Source organism: Arvicanthis niloticus, chromosome 1 (assembly GCF_011762505.2).
Source record: "Arvicanthis niloticus isolate mArvNil1 chromosome 1, mArvNil1.pat.X, whole genome shotgun sequence".
Taxonomy (NCBI): Eukaryota; Metazoa; Chordata; class Mammalia; order Rodentia; family Muridae; genus Arvicanthis; species Arvicanthis niloticus.
In genome coordinates, this window is record NC_047658.1 from 85,698,998 (window position 1) to 85,714,920 (window position 15,923).

Below are 15,923 nucleotides of genomic sequence, written 5' to 3' on the forward strand. Positions count from 1 at the left end.
TCTGGGCTAGTGATAAAACCTACACTCTTAACTACTCAGATAAAAGCAAGATCACAAAATCCAGCGCCAACCCGGGGAACTTAGTGACACCTTGCCTCATAAAAATCTGATGTGATTTTTTTTTTATTATATTTAATTACTTACTGAGTGTGACTCTCAGTGGTGGGTATATACATGGGCTCACATGTGCCACAGCAAACATATAAAGGTTAAAAATAACAACTTGTGGCAGTCAATTCTCTCCTTCTAACATGTGGTCCACAAAGTCTGGGGGGGGTGGGGGGTGGGGGGGTGCATGCCTTTAATCACAGCATTCAAGAGGCAGAGGCAGTCAGATCTCTGGGTTCAAGGCCAGCCTGGTCTATAAAGTGAGTTCTAGGACACCCAGGGGTACACAGAAAAACCCTGAAATCCATCTTCCCCCACCCCACAAAAAAGGGGAAAAAAATTACAGGGCTGGAGAGATGGCTCAGCGGTAAAGAGCATTGACTGTTCTTCTAGAGGTCTTGAGTTCAATTCCCAGCAACCACATAGTGGCTCACAACCATCTGTAATGGGATCCGATGCCCTCTTCTGGTGTGTCTGAAGACAGCTACAGTGTGTTCACATACATAAATAAAATCTTTTAAAAACAAACAACAACAACAAAAAAAAAAAAAACACCATTGGCTGCTATTCCAGAAGACTGAGGTTAATTCTCAGCACTCACAGCAGCTCCCAACTGTCTGTAACTCCACTTCTAGAGTATCTGGCACCCTCACACAGACATATGTAGAGGTAAAACATCTTATGCACATAAAAGTAAAAAAATCTGATGATTGGCAAGTAGAGGGTAAAGGGCAGTTTAGAGCTCCTTACCTACTACAAACAAGGGGAGGTTCTTGGCTTAATACCCAGTACCACAGAAGAAACAAAACAAAAACCAGAACTCATGAGGCAGAAGGATTTTGCATACATGCTTCTTTTTTACTTTATCACCGTGTTCTTACCCCAACAAGCTGGACACCTTGGTCTGTACTTACTGAAATTCCTGCTGATACAGAACATAGAACAGGTCCAATTAAACCTGAACTCCTAACTAGAAAGTCTGAGTCTGAGTCAGTGTCACAACACAGCAAGCTAAAACTGCTAAGGGTAGACTGTCCTCTTCAAGTATATAAAATCTGTGCTCATACGAAGCTAATTTTTCGAATGCAGAGAAGTAAAATCATCCATGAAATCGGGGGTGGGGGGGACACTGCAGATACTTTATTACAGGAATTACGTCAGTCAGTAAGAATTAATGCTCAATGCATAAAAATGTATTAATTGAAAAGTAATCCTTCGTATCCCTAAAAACAGTATATTAAATGTTCACATAATCAACTAATACATTATTACTTTCTCAAAAGATACTGAAAAAAAATCGAGAGCTTATGGGCTTCCTGGCAGGGTTGGGGGAGGGGAGAAGAGGGTCTAAGAGTGAGTTTTTACCTACTTCAATCTGAAAAAAAAAATAATTTAGTAAATGCACAAATCAGATAAGAACATGACTAATTCTGATATACAAAAGTTGTCTATAATATTTACATATGCTGGCATTTCCTATTCTTAGTATGCTCACATGGTGCCCATACTACCCTAACTAGCACTTTCTGTAAAAACGTGAGACTGCAGATTGTGCAAGTTAAAAATATCTGGGTTAAGACTCAGCCCTAGCATTTTAACAGCACAGTCCCTTGTTTTCCAGGCCTTTGTTTTCTTTTGTATAAAATGTGAATTAATGCCAGTCTAACATACAAAGCTCATATACAGAACACTTAACAAATACATAGCTTGCAGGGCACGGTAAGAATTATGGCCATAATTCAAAATAAACTCAAGTTTTCCGAGCTAAAAGCATATATTAGCAGTTTATGAACATGTAAATGCAATAAAAAGTTCCTACATTACATGTAAAGCAGCTTATGCTCTTCAATGAAGAAATTAAGCACTGTACTGCTACTAAAAGTTTCTAAACTGTCTGGGTTCATGTGATTTCACATTATGCTTACAAAACCAAGAGTGATTTCCCAATTCATGAGAAACAAAGGTTTTTAACTCCCAAAAGTTATGAACCCTGAAATTTTCTTCATCATAAAATTAGTTTTATATAACTTAAACAATAACAAGAACTCACTAGGCCAGAACCACCCTATGAGAACAGCCCCAAATGCCTTCCTGGTCAGTATCTTCTAATGCAAACTTGTATTTCCAGCCAGCATTGAGCACATGTATTTTGACACAAAATGCACAAAACGGCTGAGTATTTTTATGAAACAGCAACTTTTACAATATCTCTTCTGCTTATGTCTCAGAAACTGTTAGGCTGTTAGCACCAATAAGACAAGACCACCACAGTCTAAAAAATAAACTTAAGATTTAGCAAAGCACAAAACAGAAAATATAGATTTCAACTCCAGGAGGCAGGAATCAGTGTTAAGCAAGCTAGTTAGAAGGGCTTTTTAAAAAAAAAAAAAAAAAAAAAAAAAAATCTATCTACCAGAATTAGTGTTTCAATTTAGTGGAAAAAGAAAATATATCTGTTAGACTAAGAATCTTCACAAGGATCCAAAAATATTTCCACAGTCCTTTTAATACTCTAAAAATATGAAGAGGAAAAAAGAAGAAATGCATAAATTTCCCCAAAATGATCCAACTGAAGTTACGCCTGTTGTACATGCCACATGAGAGGTAGTAAGTTTCTAAAGCTCATACCTCAAAAATCGCATACTGTGTACTATGGAGCCTTTGTGGTGTTTTGCATCAAGTCAATCTGTAAGACAGCAGTTACAGTATTAGTGAAGACAGCGGGTTAAAACATTTGTTCAAACATGAAGCAAATCTCACTCATGGGTTAGATGCTTTTCATTAACTATGGCCACTGTAAATTCAAATACTGAAGCAAAAAATCCCAATGGAAAGCCACTCTGCCTTGGAGGACAAAGATTCTTTAAGTGGCTATTAAAAAAAAAAAAAAAAAAAAAGTGAGCCCATAAGAACTTAAACTTTAACTGTAACATATAGAAAGATCCTGTGTGAATACAGTCACCAATCATTTTATTTACCTATATTCAAAATCCAGAAAAAATATAAATCTAGAAGGCCATTCACTTCAGGTGACTCAAATCTTCAGCCACAGATATGAGACAGTATCTCCTGTATCCAGCTCCTATAAGTATTACATAGAGCAACCCCATTCCCCACAAAAAGCCACCTCTAGAAAGTGTGAAGTCAGGAAATTCTCTATGAGGAAGCATTTCCATAAAGAACCCTAAAATGACTTGATGCAAACACCACATCTAGTGGTGCCACTGGAATAAGCATCATCACATTAAGCTGTTTTTAACCTGGGCTGAAGAGATTTCACACCCATGGCTAGAGCTAATTTGTAATGGACATAAACCAGGAAATGAGAGCAATGAGGTAAGAATATATACTCTCTGCAACAGTGATATGCAAAAGACAACTGAAGGAAATGCCAGGAGCTCATTCTGCATAAAAATGATGTATCTTTTAAAGCTTAATCTAATACAATCCCCATAATGTCTATGTCTTAGGATTTCTTTCTGCACCTGTGATAATACACCATGACCAAAAGCAACTAGGGAAAGAAAGGAATTATTATTTCAGCTTACAACTCTCAGGCTATACTCCATCACTGAGAGAAGTCTGAGAAAGAACCCAATGCAAGAACCTGGAGGCAGAAGTGAAGCAGAAACCGTGGAGGAAACTGATTCCCCTGGTTACACACACACAAACAAACACACACACACACACACACACACACACACACACACACACACAGGCTTTGCCCTCAGGCCAATCTAATAGAGTCAAGGTGACCAAACACTAACCAAGACAGTCTCTTACTCACCTGGATTCAAACATGTTTTTATGAAGAAGAAGAAGAAAAAACAAAAAGCATAGGGCTTCAAGAACACCACTGTCACATTAGAAATATAGTCCTAAAAAGAAGTCTAAGACTGAAAGATTAATTATTTGGGAAGCTCAGACACTTTAATTTTATTTTTTATAGCCTGCATGTATGTATGTAAACTTCATGCATATCTGATTCTTGCAAATGCCAGAAGAGGGTATAAGTTTCCCTTGGAATTAAGAGTTTACACAGACGGTTATGAACCACCATTAAATGCTAGAAATAAAACCTGGCTCCTCTGAAAGAGTAACCAATCCTCTTCATCACTTAGCTAGCCAGCTTTCCAAACCCTCAGAGACTTATTTATACAAAATTCTTCTTGAAAAAAAATTTGCATTCAGGGCTGGGCATGGTGGCACACAGCACTCAGGAGGCAGAGGCAGGTGGATCTCTGTGAGTTAGAGGACAGCCTGGCCTACAAAGCAAGTCCAGGACAACTAAGGCTCCTTTACACAGAGAAACCCTATCTCCAAAAGTAGTAGTAGTAGTAGTAGTAATAATAATAATAATAATAATAATAATAATAAATAGTAGTAGTAGTATGTTCAAATTAACAGAATGTCTTTCCATTTCAAAATTATAAATAAATTTGCATCAATTTTGCTATATTAAAGATGTAAATAATACAATTTTTTGGTAAATTTTCCTTAACTATAGTACTAAGTGACTATAATACCAAATTATAATACCAAATTTTAATTACTTATTAGTTCTGTTACCTATTTTTATTGTAACTTAGTACCTAGTAAGTCTAGACTGACTGAAAACAAAATATATTTTTACCTTATCCCAAAGAAGCTCTAGCTTTTAGCCATGGATTCTATTTCGTCTCTAAAATCTTGGAATGCCATGCCTAGGAAGGCTCTTTTTGTTCACCTGGAGGAATCTAAGCCACACCACAAAGTGGAATGGTATGACTTAGTAGAACATTTGAATTACATAGATCAAACTCCAGAGGGTTGGAAACTAAGATAACTATGCAAGCAATTAGCTACAGAGTTGCCTGGTGGTGGTGGTGGCACACGCCTCTAATCCCAGCACTTGGGAGGCAGAGGCAGGCGGATTTCTGAGTTTGAGGCCAGCCTGGTCTACAGAGTGAGTTCTAGGACAGCCAGGACTACACAGAGAAACCCTGTCTCGAAAAACCAAAAAAAAAAAAAAAAAAAAAAAAAATTAGCTACAGAGTTTCAATAAAAATTCCCACAAAAGCTGGAGCAAGCTTCCCAGTTGGGTACTATTAAACAGATACCATCTGTGATTCTCCAAGGAAAGAACAACTGCAAGCTCCATACCTGGAACTTTCCTGGATTCTACCCTATGTGTCCATTGCTAACATTAATATGAATACTTTCTGTGGTAATAAACTGTAAGCCTGATATATAAGGACTTTATTTGCAAGGAAAGAACAACTGCAAGCTCCATACCTGGAACTTTCCTGGATTCTACCCTATGTGTCCATTGCTAACATTAATATGAATACTTTCTGTGGTAATAAACTGTAAGCCTGATATATAAGGACTTTATTTGCAACTAGCATCAAAAGTAAGGACAGTATCAGGGACTATACTCCCTCTACCTGTACCTACATTAAAAAAAAAAAAAAAACAACTTAATATACTTAATATACTCATCCAAAAATTACAAAACTCTTCTTTAAAAAAACTATGTTTATGTTTAATTAAACAATGTTTCATTTCACAATTATAATGAATTCGCATCAACTGTGCAATATTAAAAATGTTGGGCGCCAATTTGTTGTTCCACCTCCGGCTCTTCTGTAGCTCCTCCACAGCCTCTCCTTCCTCCTAAGACTCTTCCCCTTCTGACTCCTCCCCTTCTGACTCATCCCCTAAGCCTTTTTCTCCACCTTCCCTTCTACTGTCCAATCACTGGCTCCAGCCTTTATTTTACAAATTCAGTTGGACAGAACTTTCACAAGAATACTGATTCACTCCTCTGCAGCCCCTCCCAGGAAAGTGGAACTATCATCAAAACAGGAGGCTGGGGCTGTCTACAACAGAACTCCGCAAGGCTATTATGTCACAGTCTAAGGGGGGAAGTGAGTAAAAGGTTGTTTGGATTAGATTGAATTACAGAGCCATTGTAGCTGCAGCTACTTTAAAGAATCAAACCAAACAAGACACCAGGCAGAGCAGCATTGAGAAAGAACATTTGGAAAATGAAGAATGAACTATGGGCTTTAGCTAAAAGAGTGAAATGAAGTCAGACGTGATGGTACATGTCTTTAATTTTAGCACTTAGAGGCATAGGCAGGCAGACCTCTCTGAGTTTGAGGCCAGCATGGTCTATGTAAGTTCCAGGACAAAGACCCTGCCTTTAAAACAAACACGCATGCATGAGTGCACACGCGCACACATGCACACGCACACACAGGTAGAGAGAGAGAGAGAGAGAGAGAGAGAGAGAAGGAGGGAGGGAGGGAGGGAGGGAGAGAGAGCTGAAAGGCAGCTCTTAGAGGTGGGTGTGGTGATCTGAAAAGTAAGTGGAAGCTAAGGTGGAGTTTTGAGGAACCTGGCTGTGAAGAATCTGGACAATTACTGATGAGATGGGATGGGATGTGTAAGACAGGGTCTCATGTGACCCAGTCTGCTCTTCAATTTGCTGTGTGTAGGTGAGGCTGTCCTTGATTCTTGATCCTCCTACCTCCACTTCCTAAGAGCCAGGATTCCATGTGTGTGCCTGACTAGAATTTTAGAAGGAAAGAAGTCCAGTTACTTGTACAGTAGTGTTGTTCATGTGCTCTTGCAGGTGGTGTGGTGAAGAGTGGTGAAGTGGAAGATCTGGCCTACAGGAGGTAAAGGTGTTTGGGAGACAGGTGAAACTTAGAATCTAAGGTGACTTCTCTAGGAAGAAGCTTTACTTATTGTCTAATGAAAATGGAAAAGGCTGTATGTGCATATGGAGGCAAATTTGGATTTATGGGGGAAAAGCTTGTAGTCACTAGTACAACTGGGAACTTCAGGTCAGTTAGGGAACCTCAGTCACCCAACCCCATAAAATGCAATTAATAGGGGTGTGGTAAAGATGAAATGAGATGGTAGATGTTACTTTTCTCACTGTTGTGATAAATGTATTTGACAAAAGCAGCTCAAGGGAAGGATGTATTTTGGCCCATGGTTTCAGAATGTTTCAATCCATCGTGGCAGTATAGGCATGGTGGCCAAAGTAGAAGAGTGTGATAGGAAGGCCTCCGGGATAATACATTCCCAAGGACCTGCCTTCAATGACCCACTTCTTATAGTGAAGTCCTAAAGCAGTGGCTCTCAACCTTCCTAGTGCTAGAACCCTTTAATGCACTTCCTCATGTTGTGGTGACTCCTAACCATGAATTATTTTTGTTGCTACTACATAAGAGTACTTTTGCTACTGTTAGGAGTTGTAATGTGTTTTCTAGTGGTCTAAGGTGATCCCTGTGAAAGTCCTTTGACCTTCAAGAGAGTTTCACCTGTAGGTTGAGATTTCCTGCTCAAGAAGCCCTATAATCTCCCAAAATAGGACTATCAGATGGGAACAAAGCATTTCAAACACACTCATGTGGGGGCTTTTCAGATGTGAACCTTTGGTTAGGCTTGTTGCTCTTAGTAGGAGCTCATTGTGTTAGCACTTCTTAGAGTGAAAGTACAGTCTCTAAACCTGTGTAGCATTGAAGGTCTTCTTATAGATTACAGCAGAGCAAAGGAATGTGAGAGGTGTTTACTAGCCTTTTCTCTGAAGACAGTTATGCACATGAAGCAACGGTTACAACCTAAAATAATTTCCTCTTAGTGAGTATACATTCCATTTAATCAGATTAGCTGTCAACAAACAGGGTATTTGAAGCACATTTATTTGGTGCTATTAAAATTATACTTTACCAAGAAATTGTAGTGAGTACATTTTTAATATTGCAAAGTTGATGTAAATTCATTTATAATTGTGAAATGAAACAACATTGTTTAATTAAACATAAACATAGTTTTTTAAAGAAGAGTTTTATAATTTTTGGATGAGTATATTAAGTATATTAAGTATTTTTTTTTTTTAATGTAGGTACAGGTAGAGGGAGTATAGTCCCTGATACTGTCCTTACTTTTGATGCTAGTTGCAAATAAAGTCCTTATATATCAGGCTTACAGTTTATTACCACAGAAAGTATTCATATTAATGTTAGCAATGGACACATAGGGTAGAATCCAGGAAAGTTCCAGGTATGGAGCTTGCAGTTGTTCTTTCCTTGGAGAATCATAGATGGTATCTGTTTAATAGTACCCAACTGGGCCTGTAACAATTACATGGCTCAGAGCTTACTGTTAGGGTGTTTTCTAGATTTTAATTAGAAATAGCAGAAAGGAATTAACAGACAACAGTTCAGATTGCTTTACATAGATAGCTGGTTTTCAAAAACAACAGAAGTCCACAGAATTGATGTTAAGAACATTCCTGTAGGGGGGTGGGGGGAATGGGGAAACGGGATGGTATCTGAAGTGTAAATGAAAGATCTAATAAAAAAAAAAAAAAAAAAAAAAAAAGAAAGAAAGAACATTCCTGTATAAACGTTCATTTTATTGGAGTCCTGTCTGCTCCTGACAGCTTCCCTGTCTTAGATTCTAAGAAGAAATTGAACATCTTTAGAGTTACTCCAGTTGTGATGAGACAGCCACTAGACAAGAATTGCTTCTTTTCATCTACAGACAAAATACTGTACAGAAAAAGGACACACTTGGGAAATAGTTGACTGATTATATCTGCCAAGACAGAGTAATCAGCCCTTAATAACTCTACATTACTAGGTCTGTCAGATGATCCTAGGCAAAAGGCTAAAGACCAGATACTCCAACGTTTTGAAGTAAGAGACTGTCCAACTGTTCAGCAGTCTCTATAAATTGACTAAGTTTTAGAAGCCACGCTTTGTGCTTCCCATATCTTCAGTTAATTCAGTCATTCTAAATTTGTGATGGGGTTGAAGATGTATAGTCTCACAGTCAACCCAGGCTATTTACTTTGAGAAGATGGTTTTCAGATGTTGTTCATTCTGAAGACAAGATATAAGCCAAGTTCAGAACTAAGTCTTTTAGTTGGGAGAGATGACAGAGGTTCTATTTAGTTAACAAAAATGATGGACTAGGTATTAGGTCTATCTTGTACTTTAACAATTACAACATGGTAATATAGTTTGTGTTCAATATATATCCAAGAGAAAAGAGTCTTCATTGGACAGAAAGGGGGAAGTGTTGTAAATAGCCCCAGCCTCCTGTTTTGATGGTAGTTCCACTTTCCTGGGAGGGGCTGCAGAGGAGGAGTGAATCAGTATTCTTGTGAACATTCTGTCCAACTGAATTTGTAAAATAAAGGCTGGAGCCAGTGATTGGACAGTAGAAGGGAAGGTGGAGAAAAAGGCTTAGGGGGATGAGTCAGAAGGGGAGGAGTCAGAAGGGGAAGAGTCATAGGAGGAAGGAGAGAGAAGCTATGGGAGCTACAGAAGAGCCGGAGGTGGAAAGACATCAGAGGAGGAGGAGAACGTGGCCTAGAAAAATCACAAGTTATAAGGGATCTCATAGCTGGGGAATAGAGTAGTACAGTGGTAAATCTGCCCAATCTAGAATTTATATCCATGAATATTGAGTTGTGTTTTTCTTGACCAGACTTATTTGGGTCGGAGATTTACCACAACTGAGTTCCTTAATCTTGCTTATGATTTCCTTCACACCAAGATGGCAAAACCCCAACCCCAAATAAATCTGATGATCAACTACTCACTCAGAAACCTAACACTGCCAACAAACTACCCAGACCTCCTTCTGATTCTCTTCTGATTCCAAAACATGCTCCTAAACAACCCATACACAGACTCCAACCTTTGCCAAGAAGAGACATATGATAACATATCTGCATTCAATCCTCTATCTCCATCTCCTCTAATTCCTCTCAACTTTTCAGGTACTTCTCTTTCCAACAGCTAAATTTTCTTCCTAAACGTGAAATTTCCTAACTTAATGTCTTTCATTTAAAAGGTATAAGAGCACACACACACTCCATCAAGCCCACCTGCCCCTGTACCACATAATCTGCTCCCTGTGACCAACCTATCCAAGATGTCTGCACTCCCCTCACCCTTTTCTTCACCCTTTCCAGCTTCTCAACTCCTACCTGATGTGACTTCTGCTCATGCCTCTGCCCTCCAGGTTGCTAAATCCAAGATCTATTTTCAAGTCTCAAATCTCACTCTCTCAGGCTCTCACAGGACTACAAGTAGAGTTATGAGTTTTGCCTGAAAAATGAGATGAGAAAAAAAAAATGGAAAACTCACTCTTTTAAATATTCTTATATTGCCGGGTGGTGGTGGCACACCTTTAATCCCAGCACTTGGGAGGCAGAGGCAGGTGGATTTCTGAGTTTGAGGCCAGCCTGGTCTACAGAGTGAGTTCCAGGACAGCCAGGGTTACACAGAGAAACCCTGTCTGGAAAAACCAATAAATAAATAAATAAATAAATAAATAAATATTCTTATATTATGGGCTGGAGAAGGAGCTTAGCTATGTTAAGAATTACTGTGCTGTTTTTCCAAAGGACCAAAGTTTAGGTTCTAACACCTGCATCTGACAGCTCAGAATTGCCTGAAACTCCAGCTCCAAGAGATTCAAAATCCTCTTTAGGTTTCTATAGGCACTATAACATTCATGAAAACACACATACACATAGGTTAATTTTCTTAATTCATAAAACAATACTTACAATCAGATCTTGAGAGAATGGAACAATTGATTCTCCTAATCCTCTCACAGGCTCCTTTGCCAAACTACTAATAATAACAGACCCTTAAAGGCCTAGCCTTAAGCCCTTTGGGACGCCATCTGATTTGTACTCTCTTTAACCTTTGCTGACATTAATTCTTGCTGACAAAGTATCATCTGCATATCATCATCAACTTGCATATGTAGGTCTCACTATATATCCATTCTGAGTATCTGGCCTGTATATTTCACCTTCTCAAGCTAGACACAGGGGCACACATCTGCAGTCCAGCTATTTGGGAGACAGATGCAAGAGGCTAACCTGAACTCAGAAGCTAGATCCAGTCTGGGCAATATAGTAAAACCTTAACTCAAAAACAAAGAAAAAAACCCTCAATGTTTTAACACCTCAAACACAACTGACTCCTCTGTTCCCAGCATCCCCACAGAATAAGCAATGCCATCTTCAGGTGTTTTCTAATAAAAGGCACTATATAATCTGTCAGACTACATATCTCATCTCCAATACTCAGTTCCCTGCCCCGCCCCCCCCCTTTCTTGGAAATAATTCCAAGGCACAAAACTAATGTCACACTCTCATCATCATCCTGTACATGTTCCTTTCCAAGTTAAATCATCTTCTATCTCAAGTTTTAATTTTTTGGCATCTAGACAGAATTTAGTCTCTGCCTGCCTGAACAGCACTGTCCTTAATCCTTGTTCCCTCAGCCTTTCTCGTTATCTTCCCAAGCCTCACTCACTCAACTTTCCTTTGTCAAAGTTCAGATTCCCAAGTTTCCTTAGGAGCCATCAATATTTGTGCAGTTCAGAAGACCTAATGGATTTCCCTCAGTTCTTACTAACTGTACTCTATAAAGTGTAAAACATCAGAAGAGCAGACGCCTGTTAGGTACCAACAATGCCTAGGCAGCATATAAAATTACCTGTTGACTAAATTATGTCACTGGGGCTTTTTGTTCAACTTTGCAGTTCAACTGCGATCATTTCTAAGCTGGGAATTTAACTCTATGATAATGCATGTAGCACAGAAGGCATGAGAACCTTGGTTCAGTTCCTAACTGTCAAACAAAACAAAGAAGAAAGAATACCAACATTTTCTTGGACCTTGTACAAAAAGAACTGAGAGCTAAAGACTACAAAAGAGGGTTGGGGAGATGATTCAGTAAGTATAGGTACCTACAGTCAAGCCTGATGACATTAGTTCAATCCCTGACCTCAGGAGCACATGTTGGAAAGAGAAAACCAATTCCTACAAGTTGCCCTCTGATCTCTACTTCCATACAGCATTAAAAGAATACAAAAGATAGTTCCAACTCTTCGAAGAATCTATAATCTAGATAGGCATGGTAGCACATGACTTAGTTCCAGCATTCAGAAGGCAGAGGCAGGTGTCTAACTTACAGTCCAGATAGAGCTACATAAAGAGAGCAGACTCAGTCTCAAAATGAATCAATCTAGAAAAAAACTACTCTAAATTGAATAATCTGAATGCTGTTGTGATTTGAATTAAGAATGACCTCTATGAGCTCACATATTTGAATGCTTAATCACATAGGAATGGAGCCATGTGAAAGGATAAGAAAGTGTGGAGTTATTGGAGTAGGTGTGGTCTTGCTCAAAGAAGGGTCTCACTAGGGGGTAGCCTTTGATGTTTCAAAAGCCTACACCAGGTTCAGTACTCCCCACCTTACCCACCCCCCCATCAGGATGTAGCTCTTAACTACTTTTCCAGCATTATGCCTGCCTGCATGCCACCATGTTCCTCACCATGATAATAGACTAAGTCTCTGAAACTGCAATCAAGTCCCCTATTAAATGCTTTCTCTTATAAGAGTTGCCTTGGTCATGGTGTCTTTTCACAGCAACAGAGCAGTGACTAAGACAGGGTGTAAAACTGGTGTGTAATTTCAGAAAAAAGAAAAAATCTCACCATTAGCTCCTTCTTCAAACTCACACACACCCATTAGTTAGTTATAGGATGGTTTCAGCTGCTCACTTCTTTGAGATGTTACCACTAAACAGGAGGCACTATCTTACACCACATGTTCTTCGAAACAGAAGAACAAATGCAGTTTTTGCTACGTGGAGAAAAGAAGCCAGAAGAAAGGATGGGAGTTTAGAAGATGATGGTTGATAGAAATCTATTAAGTTTTTGTCTTTTAGCTTAAAGGTATAACTACAATATATCTACCTACAAAGATCTAATTTCACTATGAAGCATAGGCTCAGGAGACTCTCGTAGGAAAACCAGAAAGAGCACAAGATACAGGCAGCCCAGCTACACAGCAGACCTGACTCAAGAACAAGAAATAAAGGTGGGAGGAAAGGGAAAGACAAAGACAAAGGCACATGAAAACATTTAATATCTATAATTAGGAAAATGCAAATTAAAACTACAAGGAAATTTTACTAACTACAATAATCAGAATTTTAAAACTGAAAATAAAAATGAACAAGGTTTTATGAGGATGTAGAGAAACTAAAGCCTTTTTGCACTGCTGTGGAAATGTAAAATACTTAGAAACACTTTAGAAAACAGTTTGACCATCCTTCAAAAGGGAGAAAATTATATGTAGTCCAGCATATCTCTCTCAAGGTATATGCCCAAAATTGAAAATACATGTTGCGATAAAAGCACACACAAAGTTCTACCACAACAGTTACATTAGCCAAGAGGTAGACATCTATATGTCTATTGTAAGGCATCACACAACAGAATATGATTCAGCAGTAGGAGGGAATGAAGTGCTCACATACATAACACCTTGGGTTAATGTGGAAAACATCAGACTAAGTGACATTAGCCAGAAACAAAAGGCCAAATACGGTACAATTCTACTCATATAACTAAACAGATTCACATGGTAGGACTGTGGTTGTCATGCACTGGATGAAAGTGAGAATGTGGAGTGACTGCTTGATGAATATAGGGTTTGAAATAGAAGTGCTCAATGACTGCATAACATCATGATGTCAACAAATGGTACATTTGATATGCATTTTACCACCCCCTCAAAACCAACCACATTATTATTTGTAACATTCTAAACCATGAAGAAGCACTGGCTAGGTACAGAAACTGAATACAAAAGCACACAGGGGCTTTTGGGAGAATAATTATAGCCTGGTTATAGCAGTTACACTACTATATTCATTTGTCAAAACCAAAAGCACCACTCCATCAAAGCCATTTTAATTTTTTCAGTATTTGCCCTTCAGCTAGGGCAGAAGCTCAATGGTAGAACACTCTCTTAACATACATGACACTCCTTTCTTCCGGTAAGGTTATCTAAGAAAGCAAGATTTGTTTTGAATAATTCAGCATGTCATGCTTTATACTGCCCATCATGTTTAGCCATTTTATAAGAAAACATAGAGCCATCACACTGGCTTAATGTCACGACACCTCCAGTAAAACAAGTTGCTGACCTGAGAAATAGTCCACAGAAGAACTGAAGCTGAAAACTCTATCTAGCCAAAGCACCCAGAAAAACTCCAGTAACAGACACATGTGCCGCCAAAACCATCAATAAACAGTTACAAACTTTTAGCACAACAACCTTGTCAGAGGATCTGACGACTCCTTCTGACCTCTATGGGCAACAAGCATGCATTTGATGCACACAAACATTAGCAACACCATACACATAAAATATGTAAATCTATAAAAGGAGAAGGGGTAGGAAGGAAGGGAGGGAAAGAGGGAGTAAAGGAGAAAGAAAATCTTATCAAATTAGCATGACCATGAGAGATGGTATACTGCAGGTCAGGGGCACCAACCTTTCTAAGCAACTACCTGATACAGCCTAACTTGTAATATGTTTAAACATTAAGACAAACAAGAAAAGACATTTATTAAACTTAGAATCTACATTAGTGGCCCTCTACAGAGGAAGACTGCCAGAAACATCTATAGGCAGTTTTCAGTTTATGCATTAAAATAATCTTGAAAAAGCTATCTAGAACACCTTGATTTTCTAACTTTGCTGATAAAATCATACAAAGACAGTAAGTAAATTTTTAAACTGACTGGTTCAACATCTCTAGTAACGCCCACAAGACATATCTCCTTAAATATTCTGGAGTAGCAAACAGTTTCCAGCCACTGTTTAAAAAACAAGTATTGGGAGCTGGTAAGGATGCCTGCTGTCCAGACTGATGAACTAGGGCTGGAAAGCAAGCTCAGCGGCAGTTAAGAGCACTGGCCACTCTTCAGAGAACCTTCAACTTCCCCTGCAAGGTAGCTCACACCATTTGTAACTCCAGTTCCAGAGGGAATCCAATACCATCTTCTGGCTCCTAAGAGTGCTTGCTGGACAATACAAGCAGGCAAAATACCCATACACAAAGTAACTTTTTAAAAATTAAAAAAAAAAAAAAAAAACTAATGAACTAAGTTCAATGTCCCTCCCAGGACACATTTGGTAAAAGAAGGCAGCTCCCACTGGTCCTCATAAACACACTGTAGTGCATACAAACAAAAACATTTTTAAAACTTTTTTAATCAAAAAAACAAAAAGATAAATCTCAGAAGGCATGTTATAAATCAACCATTAAGAAAAGACACAAAATTACACTATTCTACCACATTAACTGAAGAGAGTTGCACAGAACTTACTAAAACCCAGAAAGCAGTATCAATCAGAACCCCAGAAGGGGAGGTGGTGGAGAATCCAGCTGTGCTCAGCAGGCAGCAGAAATACTGACATACTTAACTTTTAGCTTAAACTTAAGGAAGCTAGAAACATCTTAAAACCACCTATTTAAGTTATTTCAGACCTACAAAATCTACAAACTCCATTTTGTTATATTTTATACTAAACACATCTAATCACATTTAGTTTAATTTAAAATAAGTAACTTTTATAATTTCCTCTTACAATAAGAGAAAACAGTATTTACATATAAGGCTCCTTAGAAAAAGCATTATTTGCCAATCTGAATAAATACAATTTTAAATCCTAGCAAAATCTGCCTAGTAGTGCACACGCATCCTTACAATGATACACTACCTTAATCGACCTTATCTCTGTGAAAAGACAAAAAGGATTGTAAAGCTGTTCCACCTCAGAATACAACTTTCTCGTGACTCTGGCTCCTCCTACTGCTTTATTAAAACTACATACACACAGGCACTAGACAAGAAGAGGAAAGATTCAATGATGTTCTCAAAAGAATTAGATTTTTTTTTTTTTTAATGTATATGGGTACAC

The 15,923-nt window shown here is 38.4% G+C and overlaps 1 protein-coding gene across 3 annotated transcripts in view; it reads right to left on the reverse strand.

Moving 5' to 3' along the window:
• Positions 1–15,923, reverse strand: part of Smg1 (SMG1 nonsense mediated mRNA decay associated PI3K related kinase) — a 100,420-nt gene that overhangs the window by 71,331 nt on the left and 13,166 nt on the right. Inside the window, exon 2 of one of the 3 annotated variants that reach the window (XM_076941546.1) lies at positions 2,737–2,794. The exons of the other annotated variants lie outside the window; for them this stretch is intronic. Within the exon in view, the coding sequence (XP_076797661.1) occupies positions 2,737–2,750 (14 nt within the window). The 5' untranslated portion in view covers positions 2,751–2,794. The remainder of the gene's footprint in view (positions 1–2,736; positions 2,795–15,923) is intronic. 3 annotated transcript variants of the gene reach the window in all.